Below are 11767 nucleotides of genomic sequence, written 5' to 3'. Positions count from 1 at the left end.
GGATTTTGATCCTGAAAGTAGGGAAACAAATAAAGCAAGTTCTACAAACTGTCCCAGTCTAGTGCCTGGAGGCGATATCCAGGCTAGACTCGGGGGGGGGGGCCCATTCGTGAGTGGAGGAGACATCAGGGTCTGGGGAGGCCAAGGGGGCCAGTTTGTGAGACAGTCCTGGACAGCAGGGCACAGTGTAGAGTGGGCCATGGGGATCCGCTCTTCCTTAGACAGGAGCCTGCACGTGCATGAGAGAAAACTCAAGGCCAGGGAAGAGTCATTGGAAGGCATTTCCCGAGGGCGGGCATCTGGCCTCCGAGTTAAGGCGCCTGTGGCCGTGTCAGCTGCCTGGGTTTGGTGCCGGCTCAGGCTCCTGACCCTGGCATCTTGCCAAAGCAGACCATGGGAGGCAGCAGTGGTGGTTCAAGTAGCTGGGCCCCTGTCGCTCACAGGGGAGACCTGGACTGAATTCCTGACTCCCAGCTTCAGCCCCCAGCCCTGGGCTCTTGCAGGTATGTGGGAGTGAAGCAGCAGATAGGAGGCTTTCTGTCTCTCAAATAAACAAACAAAAAGCAGGCAAGCAATTCCTGGACCTCAAGACAGGGCCACGAATAATTACCTGTCAGGGTGGAGAGACCTCAAAATACACAGGCACTGGGTAGAATTCTCAGAATAGTGCCTTAATAGTGGAACTAATTTAAGGTTAGCCCTAAGTTAAAGCTGCACTAGACACACCCTAAGAAAGCTTAAAATCAAGATTTAAAGGGATCAAACTGATCACAAGTAACTCAACTGATCTCAAGAACAGTCCAATGTGAGGCCAGTGTGGTAGAGTTGGAAAGCAGCAGAGGATGGCCCAAGCCCCTGGGCCCTGCACCCATGTGGAGACCTGGAGGAAGCTCTTGGCTCCTGCCTTAGGCCTGGCCCAGGCCTGGCTGTTGCGACTGTTTGGGGAATGAACCAGCAGATGGAAGATCTCTTTCTGTCTCAACTTCTTTCTCTCTCTAACTCTGCCTTTCAAATAAATAATGAATCAATCTTTAAAAAAAACCAAAAGGGGCTGGCGTTGTGGCACAGTAGGTAAAGCTACCACCTGCATCTCATATGGGTGCCGGTTCAAGTCTTGGCTGCCCCATTTCTGACCCAGCTCCCTGGATCAGATCATGGCCTGGGAAAGCAGTGAAGGATGGACTGAGTCCTTGGGCCCCTGCATCCACGTGGGAGACCTGGATAAAGCTCCTGGCTCCTGGCTTTGGCCTTGCCAGCCGTGGCCATTGAGGACATTTGGGGAGTGAACAAGTAGAGGGAAGATCTCTCTCTGTCTTCCCATTTCTCTCTGTAACTCTATCTTCCAAATAAATTAATCTTCAAAACAAACAAGAAATAAAAAAAGAACAATCCAGTGCTATTTAAAAGAATACAACGGAATCAAGCACCCAACAAGGTCCAGTAAAAAAGGTCCAGGTATGCAATGAAGCAAAAAAGTAAGATCCATCTATAAGTGGGAAATGGAAAGGTTAGATCAGTCAACAGAAACAGCCCAAGAACATCAGATGATGTAATTAGTAGACAAGGAGCTTAAACAATCATAAACCTTAAAATACAATCAAGTATATACAACAGGCAAAGTGTGGCCTACAGAACAAATCTGGCTTGCTGCCTGTTTTTAAATGGTTTGGAACACAGCCAAGCTCATTTAACTTTGTATTATCTATTCAGCTTTTCCTGTTGCGATGGGAAAGTTGAGTAGTGTGACAAAGGTTATCTAGGCAAAGTGTAAAATAGTTGCTACCTGAAGTTTTTTTTTTTTTTTTTAAGATTTATTTTATTTATTTAAAAGGCAGAGTTACAGAGAGAGGGAGAGACATAGAGGTCTTCCATCTGCTAGCTTGTCCTCAAATGACCACAATGGCTGGGGCTGGGCCAGACAGAAGCCAGGAGCCAGGAGCTTCTTCTGGGTCTCCCACACAGGTGCAGGGTCCCAAGGACTTGGTTCATCCTCCACTGCTTTTCCAGGTGCATTAGCAGGGAGCTGAATTGTAAGTGGAGCAGCAGGCACTTGCACCAGCCCTTCAATACGGGGTGCCAGCTTGTGAGCAGCGGCTTCGCAATACAGCCCTGCCCTCTAGTTCTTCCCCGGAGTCCTGACATAAAGGAAAATGGACATGATGAGGAGGAAAACTCAAGAAACAAACAAAAAGTCTCCAAAAAACCTTCTCGGATTGGGGCATGCCATATTTGGAGAGCACAAAAAACGGATGGAGGAAGATGCATCTGGCCCAGTCTTCCCTAACAAAGCTGACCACCTGCTGTGGGGGGGACGGGAGAGGGGCTGCTGAGGACTGTGGCTGGGCTGGATTCCCCGACACTAAGACTTTTTTCAGCCCTTGCCAAAGGGCTGCTGGCGCTGAAGTGCCTTGCCTGTTCTACCCCAGATGTAACTCAGTGGCACAGTTGATGGTGGAAATCCTGATTCTAGCTCAGATGGTTTTTGCTTTTTTTTTTTTAAAGGCAGAGAGACACATAGATACACACAGAGACATTTTAGCTGCTGATTCACTCCCCACATGCCTGGAACTCCAGGGGTCTCCCACATGGCTGGTAGGGACTCAACCATTGGAGCCATCACCTGCTGCCTCCCAGGGCCTGCACCAAGTGCCCTCCTCTATGGTGCTGCTTAGCTAGCTCGGACTCCTTCAAGTCCACATCACCCTAACAAGCAACACACTCTGCCAGCTGACCTAGGGCAAGAGTTCAGAGTAAGTCACCTTCATAAATATGTATTTTTAAAATGTCATCACTTAGGGCTGGTGCTGTGGTATAGTGGGTAAATCCACCGCCTGCGATGCCAGCATCCCATATGGGTGCCAGTTTAAGTCTCGGCTGCTCCACTTCTGATCCAGCTCCCTGCTAATGCACCTGGGAAAGCAGTAGATGGGCCAAGTGTTTGGGCCCCTGCACCCTTGTGGGAGACCCAGAGGAAGCTCCTGGTTCCTGGCTTTTGACCAGCCCAGCTCTGGCTGTTGCAGCCAACTGGGGAGAGAATCAGGGGATGGAAGATCTCCCTGACCCCCAACTCTGAATTTTAAATACATAAATCTTTTAAGAAAATAAAAAATAAAAGGGCATCACTCGCTGAAACCACTCATTGCCAGCATGTCTAATTTCATACCACTTCCATAAAAGGGATAAGACAATTATTGTGAATATTTCTTTTTTGAGAAGCTGGGTATTTTACTAAAGGTTGTACTTGGATTTTAATCATTACAGGGCTTGGAAATCCCCACCTCCTCTAATAAAGGAAACTACAGCATGGGATTAAACGTTAACTTACTTGGACAAGGTGACACAGCTCCTAAGTTGGTCAGGACTCACACCTAGGCAGTGTGACACCAAGATTCAACCTCTGGACTGTCACACTGGGCCTTCTGTAGAGCATTCATTCTAATGCCCAGCCACTTGACTGGCAATTAATACACAAGACAGCCGTAAATGCATGCCAGGTTTATTTTTTTTTAAAAGACGTATTTATTTGAAAGGCAGAGTGAGAGTGAGAGAGAGAGAGAGAGAGAGAGTGAGTCAGAGTCTTCCATTTGCTGGTTCACTCCTCAAAAGGCCGCAATGGCCAGAGCTGAGCTGCTCGGAAGCCAGGAGCTTCTTCCTGGTCTCCCACGAAGGTGCAGAGGCCCAAGCACTTGGGCCACCTTCCACTGTATTTCCAGGCCATAGCAGAGAGCTGGATCAGAAGTGAAGCAACTGGGACTTGAACCGGCGCCCATATAGGATGCCAGCACTATACCAGTCCCCTACCAGATTTTAATAGAATACTGAAAACCCATGTAAAGATGGATTTTTTTTTTCTATTAGGAACAGAAGGCTGAAGAGAAAATCAGACGCAGAAATAAATTTTTCAAGTATAGTAAGACTCCATTGGCTCCATAGGCAACTACATTTATTGAGAATCTTTGGAAACATCTTATACATACAAACACTCAGCAGTTTTAGTTTTCCTGGTTTACTCCCCTCTTGTGCTGCCTTCAATGATCAATAGCATTATTATACTTAACTGGCTCAAGTGATGAAGCCAAAACAACACATGTGGCTACCCGAGAACTACTCCTTTTCCAAATCGCCATCTTCACTTCTGCTCAGATGGGAAGTCTGGATGCAAAACGATGTTTCTGGCAGGGTGACTATTCACTAGTCAAGTAGCCAAGGACAGGGCCAATGATCAACAAGCCTGGAGTTCTCAGGGGTGGGAAGACTTTATCTGCCAAGGCCCATTTGGATATCTATGATGTCACTCGTGGGCCATACAACCTCATCAACTTAAAAACTAGCCTGCGAGAGATTTACTGAATGTTGAGTCCTGCTCTGATTGCTTGGCAGGGCCCACCAATTGATTTCATGGGCCTTCTAGGGCCTGCGGGCTGGATGTTCCCCAACGCTGAAACTAGTGACAAGTATCAAGCAGCACAAGTCCTTTATCAACAGGCTTTTAATAGCATGATTTAAAAGGACAGCATATAAAGAAATAAAACAATGTTTTTCAAATTGCATATTTAATGGCCATTCCATCAAAATCAAGCAGAATCACATTGCAAAAGTATTATAGTGTGTGTGTATATATATATATATTATTTTTAAGGTGCATTTTTCAAGTTTTATTTGGACTTCATTTGATCCTACCTGCCTGAGGAGTTCTTGCGGCTACAGTTAACACAGAATATTCTGAGGTTGGTGGCTTCTCATGCATTGAAGGATGAGAACCTAATACCCCAGATAGCTTGGGTGGTTTAGAAATTTCAAAAGCCATGTATCTATTCAGAAAACTTAACATCAGTCACGAAAGACATTTTCAACACAAAAAAAATTTAGGCACTCAATACTTTGGAATAGCCACAAAATATTCCAACAATTGTTAATGCACTTTGTGATTATGTCTACTCAAAGAGAATTCTCAATTAAAACCTATGCTTACTAAATAACATTTTCAATCTGGGCCCACTGAACTCCGATAGTGACTGTGACCTGTTTGCAGCGTTGTGCTGTGGCTGGGTAATGCTGAACTCCTTTTGGCACTGACCTCGGCCTCATCCTTCAGCGAACCCTCTTTTTTTCATACAAGAGCCCAGGCTTTCCCTGGTGAGCATCTCCCAGCTTTTTCTGCTAATACGTGAATAACAATGCCCATAATCAGCGTTAAAGGTGTTTTCCTCCTACAACTCTAAAAGGTAGTCTTCTATTTTCCACTGTAGCATGGAGACCTGAAAACATCACCCAGGCATTTTTACACTGTGGCCTGTGCAGCTGTCCTCACTTGCTAGAGGGAGGGGGAGGATCATTGTGTCACTCTGCTGTGCCCAAGGCCACAGCCACCTCTGATCTCTGCATGGTGGTTCTGGGGCTTCCACCTCCTCACCTAAGACTGAGGTGACAATGACGCCTGCCCGCAGAGATGCCATTAACTCTACACGAACTTCCTGAACTTGGCATGGGTTAGCAATATCAGAATTGTTCTTGAGAATAAGGTGCATTTGCTCAGGGGTATTCATTTCTGTAGCTCAGAAAACAATTAGAAAGCCTTCTCGGGATTCTGAGAAGATTACAGCCTGCAAATTGACTCATCACAGTCACCAATGACTACCATACGCAGATCTAGCCAGAGAAATGAAGTTGAGACTTATTTGACTATAAGTCATACAGAGAGGAACACAGTAATTTCCCATAGGAGAATATGGGATTCCATCATGGGAATCACTGGGAAGTTAATTACACTGCTAATGCTTTCTGGCTTACTTGAAGAGACAATTAGCATAAGTAAATCATGAGTGAGATGACAAGTTGCTTAACATTTGTTTTCGTTTACTGGATGAGATCTGAGGTTGCTGTTAAGCCTCTGCATAATTAGGGGATGGGGAGGGGAGCTGTAAGGAACGAGAGGTTGTTAACTCTAGTTTTAGCAAATACAATCAGAACCAGTTATTACCAGTTGGCAAACATCGATGTTAAATGCAAAACAAATACTCATTCAAGTTTTAGAAAGTTAACCTCACCAAGAGGTGACAGAAGATGGGGAACACTTGGTGGATGACTGCACATTCGAGGGGTTCACCGGCAGCCTCAGCCATCTCTCCCGAGCAGAGAGCATGAGGCGTGAAGAACGAAGAATGAAGGTGCGGTACTGAGATTGCTTTTCATCCCCACCCAGAACTGTATCTTCTTATGGATATTCTTTGTCTTCTTCTCTCCCAAAAAGAAACAGCAGACCAATGGATGTTCTAAACAACACCATCTATCTCGTGATCAGGGCTTGAAGCTCACGACAGCACGGTCAAAGTTACAGCCCCTGTCTGGTGTTTTAGGATGGCGACAGCTTGCTCGTGAGTAACACCTTCCAGGGTCTCGCCGTTAACGGCTAAAATCTGATCACCTCGCTTTAACCGGCCATCATCTGCAGCTGCTCCCTACAAACAAGAAACATGCCAGTTCAACTCGTTGCAAAGCAGTTTATATGAAACTAATATTCAAACCTCTAACTGGTGTCTGGAATGCACAAACTTTAAAGATTATCAAAGTTTTCTTTCAAGGTAAAATGTAGGATGTTGTTTAAATAATAATGGCTGAACTGTCACCATAATTATGAATTACTGAAAACATACGAGGAGAGATATACTGACACCGTTCTTTTAATGCAAGTTCTGGATGCCATTTCATGTCATATTCATGGAAATGTCATATACACAAAAAGAGGCAGACAGGACTGCATCTGGTTTTAGTCTTATTGCCAATGCTACCATCAGCTAGAGTTCCCATTGCATTATTAAGCTATCACCACTGTGATCTGCCAAAAATAAGTGTAGCCTTCAGATGGTATGTGAATTCTATCTCAAAAACGCTGATTTATTTATAAAAGCAGAGCATCTCTGAAATTTTGTCACATCATATTCTAAAGCTTCCACCTTACCTTTGATCACCTAAATAGGTTTCTAAGCGACTACTTTGATTTTACACTCAGTCATGCATGGCTCTGCAAAAAGGCACAAAGCAAATGAGACTTGAGGTGTTTCGCATTCGAAAGCTGACTACCTAAGACTGTCAGCGCTATTACTAGAAACTTTCTGGACTTCTAAGGGAACAGAAGGCCTAGGAAAATTTTTGCAAGAGGCTTTCTCCATTTATTGGGGTAGCTGTGAAATTCCCTTGAAGTCAGTGAGGCTACCCTGCTGGGGAGAAGGAGACAACAGGCTCTGTAGCTCTGCAGCCCTGCCGCCCTCACTCGGAAGCCCCGCTGAGAGGCTCTGGCACGCCCAACACGGCATCCACCTGCAGCGTGGAGGGCCAGAGGTGCTGGGGCACTGCTCTACGGTTTCTAACCTGCAAGAAGGTGGGACTCCTGAAGGGATGTACGTGCAATGAGGAGTATTAGAAACCAGGTCTATACCTGGAGTGAAATGCCAAAATTAACTGGCAACCTCACTCAACTCCCTTGACAAAGTTATATGTCAATTGAACTAAAGACAAGTGGATCTAGTGGATAAAGTCAGAACTACTAGGCAAAACTGATTTTTATTAAGTTTTACAAAAGTTGGGGCAGATGTGTGGCACAGCTATTAAGATGCTGCTTGGAAGCCCTGCATCCTATGTGCCTGGGCTCAGGTCCCTGCTATGCTTCTGACCCAGTTTCTTGCTGGTGTGTACCTGGGAGGTAGCAGGTGATGGCTCAAGTACTCAGGTTCCTTCCTCCCATGTGGGAGACCCAGATTGAGTGCGGGTTCCTGGCGCTGGCCTGGCCTTGTCCTGCCTATTGCAGGCATTTGGGGAGTGTACCAGTGGATGGATGATCTGTCTCTGTTTCTGCCTGTCACTCTGCCTTTCAAATAAATAAAATAAATGTAACTTAAAAAATAATTTATATATTATGACTTTTAAGGGCTTCAGAAAATCTTGGATATCTGTAAATAATTCAAGTTTTCATTTGTAGTAATGCAAAATAAGGATACTTTTTCGGGGCCAGCGCTGTGGCTCAGTAGGTTAATTCTCCACCTGCAGCGCTGGCATCCCATGTGGGCGCTGGTTCTGGTCCCGGTTGCTCCTCTTCCAATCCAGCTCTCTACTGTGGCCTGGGAAGGCAGTGGAGGATGGCCCAAGTCCTTGGGCCCCTGAACCCACATGGGAGACCCAGAGGAAGTACCTGGCTCCTGGCTTTGGATCGGCACAGTTTCGGCTGTTGCAGCAGTTTGGGGAGTGAACCAACGGAGGGAAGACCTTTCTGTCTGTCTCTCCCTCTCACTGTCTGTAACTCTACCTCTCAAATAAATAAATAAAATCTTAAAAAAAAAGATACTTTTTCAACTTTCTAGGATTTGTACACTGTCTTAGGTACTGCAGTGCTTATTGGTAATTACTAACTTGTGTTTATCCTCCTACTTTATCAATGCCATTTTTGGAAAGGGAAAGAGAAAATAAATTCAGAACTGTGGCTCTACTCGCTTCCTATTTGTCCTAGTCTGGTCACTTGGCCTTCTCAGATGCTAGAAAATGGGTTTTTACTATAGGTTGGGCATCTCTAATCCAAAAATCCAAAATGCACCAAAATTTGAAACTTTTTGACCACAGCATGAGGTCACCTTGACCTCACTGATGGGTCACTGTCAAAATGCAGGCACACTAAACGTAGTGTATACAATTATGTTTGGGCTAAGTGTATAAGGTGTAGAACATACATGAATTTTGTGTTTAGACTTGGGTACCAACCTTTAGATATCTCATTTATGCCTAGGCAAATATTCCACAACAGAAAAAACAAAAAAAAAAAACAAAACAAACAAACAAACAAAAAAACCACCTCAAAATCTGAAACCCAGGCCGGCACTGTGACATGGTGGGTAAGTCTGCAGTGCTGGCATCCTATATGGCGCTGGTTCGAGTCCCAGCTGCTTTACTTCTGATCCACCTCTCTGCTATGGCCTGGGAAAGCAGTAGAAGATGGCCCAAGTCCTTGGGCCCCCCTGCACCTGTGTGGGAGACTTGGAGGATGATCTGTCCAGCTCCGGCCATTGCAACCATTTGGGGAGTGAACCAGCAGATGGAAGGTGTCTCTCTCCCTCTCCCTCTGACTCTCTGTAACTCTGCCTTCCAAATAAATAAATTAAAAAAAAAATCTGAAATCTTTTTGGTCTCCAGCATTCTGAATAAGGGGTCCTCAACTTTGTAGCCACCTTATGGCCCATTTTAAGGACTCATAACATGACATGTGATATTTACTCAACAATGGGGATTATGCAACCAAATGAAGCTCTGATGACAATCAAGCTCCTGTTTCATATTTTGCAGGCTCTGAAAAATCGTTGCCTACATTTTTAGGCCAATCTCTTGTTGGCTTAGGGTACAACTGAGCTGCTGAGGGGCTAAGAACTAAGGCCGGCTTTGATTTTGAAGTTTTCCAACCAAATGTACCTGAAAGACAGTGGCAGGACTTGATAGCCATAGCCTTTATTTTATTTTATTTTATTTTTATTATTTATCTGAAAGGCAGAGTGACAGAGCAGGAGACAGGGAGAGGAGAGGAGGAGACAGGGAAAAGTGCAGAGGCAGAAGTTTTCCACCCCCAAGTACCTGCAATAGTGGGGGCTGGGCCAGAGCAGACCTCAGCCAGGAGCCAGTAACTCAATCCCAGTCTCCCTTGTGGGTGGCAGGAACCCACGTACTTGGGCCATTATCCCCTGGCTTCCCAGGGGCATCAGCAGGAAGCTGGATTAGAAGAAGAACTGGGGCTGTGGTATGGGAGGTAGGTGTCCCAAGCTGCAGCCACCATGCCTGCCTGTTGACAGCCTTTTAATCACATTGACTGTCTTGCAACTGCGACACCCTGAAGTGCATGTGATGCTTCAGATTTCTTGGGGGAAACCTTCAGTGGACCAATTCAACAAAAAGTTGAGCAAAAGAACTACTACAATAAGCTTAGGACACCAAAAGGGCCACATAAAATGCACACTCAGAGCTCGAGAAATCTGGAAAGAGAAAATACTAAATTCTAAGAATATATGAGGGTACTTCAAAATGTATCAGAAAATGGAATTGAAAGATAAACTGGTGTAAAAAAATCTATGCATATAAGGGGTTTTCAGAAATTTTATGAACTGTGTATTTTGAAGAAAACTATGCATAGATTTCAGAAATTTTTATACCAGGATCAACATCTTTTTTAATTCTTTAAATTTATTTTCAATTTATTTGAAATGCAGAGAGAGAGAGAGAATGAATCTTCTACTCCTTGGTTCACTTCCCAAATGCCCTCAAAGCCAGTCACTCAGTACTGGGCCAGTTGAAACCAGGAGCCAAAAATTCAATCTGGGTCTCCCGTGTGTGTGACGGGGACCCAGGTATCACCTGCTGCCTCCCAGGGTGCACATTATCAGGAAGCTGGACCAGAAGCAGAGTAACTGGGGCTCCACCCAAGCACTCCACTTTCGCATAGGGGCATCCCAAGAGGCAACTTCACCTTTGTGCCAAATGCCTGCCCCTGAAGTTCTCTTTAATTCCATTTTTACACAAACTTTTCGAAGAAGCCTTCTATGTTCAGTGTTAAAGAAACATGGAATGCATATATATGTGTGTATATATGTATATATACTTATTTCCTAGATTTTAAAAATTCCTATGGGGGAAACATTTAGCACAGTGTCAGAATTCATTTTAGAAAAAATTCACTATTAAAAAAAATCTCCTTTGCTAGTTTTTGGTTTATTGATTCTCTACGGAAAATGTAACGAAAACAGGAAATTAAATCTTATAACACACTCTATGGGACTATCTAAATAATGATAATAGTTATTACTTGCAGTAGAATTTTCATTGAGCCAGGACTTAGAAAGTTTCTGCTGCAAACTCAGAGCTCACCATTTTCAGATGTGCCTCCCTTTACAAGAAAAGGCTCATGCCTTAAAAACTCGAACATATTCAGGATAGTCAACGTTTACGGCTTATAATGCTACTATTTACACACGTGCATCCTAAATGAGCCCCTGCCACGGTGGCCTCGGGAAAGTACTTTCGGTGTGAATTTCTGTGGGCTCCTTGTTCTCAGGACCCTGTCCCACTGCGACTTGATAGGGGCTTCCTTTGAAAAAATGCACCCACAATGACATCCTGCCTTCAGGGGTACATTCTGGTGTCCTGACTCCCCTCCCACCAGTCTCTGAGAGACTGGTCACAGGTGCCGCGGGGGCCGCTGCTGGGCTGCTCGCCCAGGTCGGAGACCTCAGAAGGCAGGGCAGCTGGGGCAGCCACGGCTACCACGGAGGGGGCTGGTGGGTACAGACGTGCTGCCGGCGCTCTGTGCTGCCAGACAGGCCAGCGGGACCGCTCCCGGGGCAGCCTTTCTACCGGCCTTAACTCCGCAGCTGGTTCTCTCAAAAGCAAACCATAATAACACCCGGAAAAGAAGAACGCTTACTCCTCCTCACAGGGTTAAGTGTGTCTCAGGAGAAGGCTGGGCATTACGGGGTTTAGCTCCCTCGGGGAGTCTCTGGCTGGCACAGTCCCCGGGGTTTAGCTCCCCCAGGAGTCTCTGGCTGGCACAGTCCCCGGGCTGTTTCTGAGCCATTTCTCCTGGCTGTTGTCTATCATCAGTCCTCTAGGAATGTGTCTGCGAATAACCTGTGCTCCTAACAGGCACTCAGGCAATATGTGAGCAGGGATGCAAACGCCCCGTGCAGTTCAAAAACAAATGCCAGATGACCTAAGGGTTTCGTGTCACGGCATGGGTGGGCCC

General features: G+C 45.5%; 1 protein-coding gene across 9 annotated transcripts in view; it reads right to left on the bottom strand.

Annotated features, from left to right (window-relative positions):
• Positions 1-3924: 3924 nt before the first annotated feature.
• Positions 3925-11767, bottom strand: part of PATJ (PATJ crumbs cell polarity complex component) — a 445385-nt gene continuing 437542 nt past the window's right edge. For 7 of the 9 annotated variants that reach the window (XM_062191443.1, XM_062191441.1, XM_062191445.1 and 4 more), the window contains one exon: positions 3925-6458. In XM_062191443.1, the coding sequence (XP_062047427.1) occupies positions 6312-6458 (147 nt within the window). In that variant the 3' untranslated portion in view covers positions 3925-6311. The remainder of the gene's footprint in view (positions 6459-11767) is intronic. The other 2 variants (XM_062191448.1, XM_062191449.1) reach the window with 1 other exon arrangement.

This window comes from Lepus europaeus, chromosome 5 (assembly GCF_033115175.1).
Source record: "Lepus europaeus isolate LE1 chromosome 5, mLepTim1.pri, whole genome shotgun sequence".
Taxonomy (NCBI): Eukaryota; Metazoa; Chordata; class Mammalia; order Lagomorpha; family Leporidae; genus Lepus; species Lepus europaeus.
The sequence above is the reverse complement of the archived record's forward strand: the minus strand, read 5'-3'. Positions and strand labels throughout refer to the sequence as shown.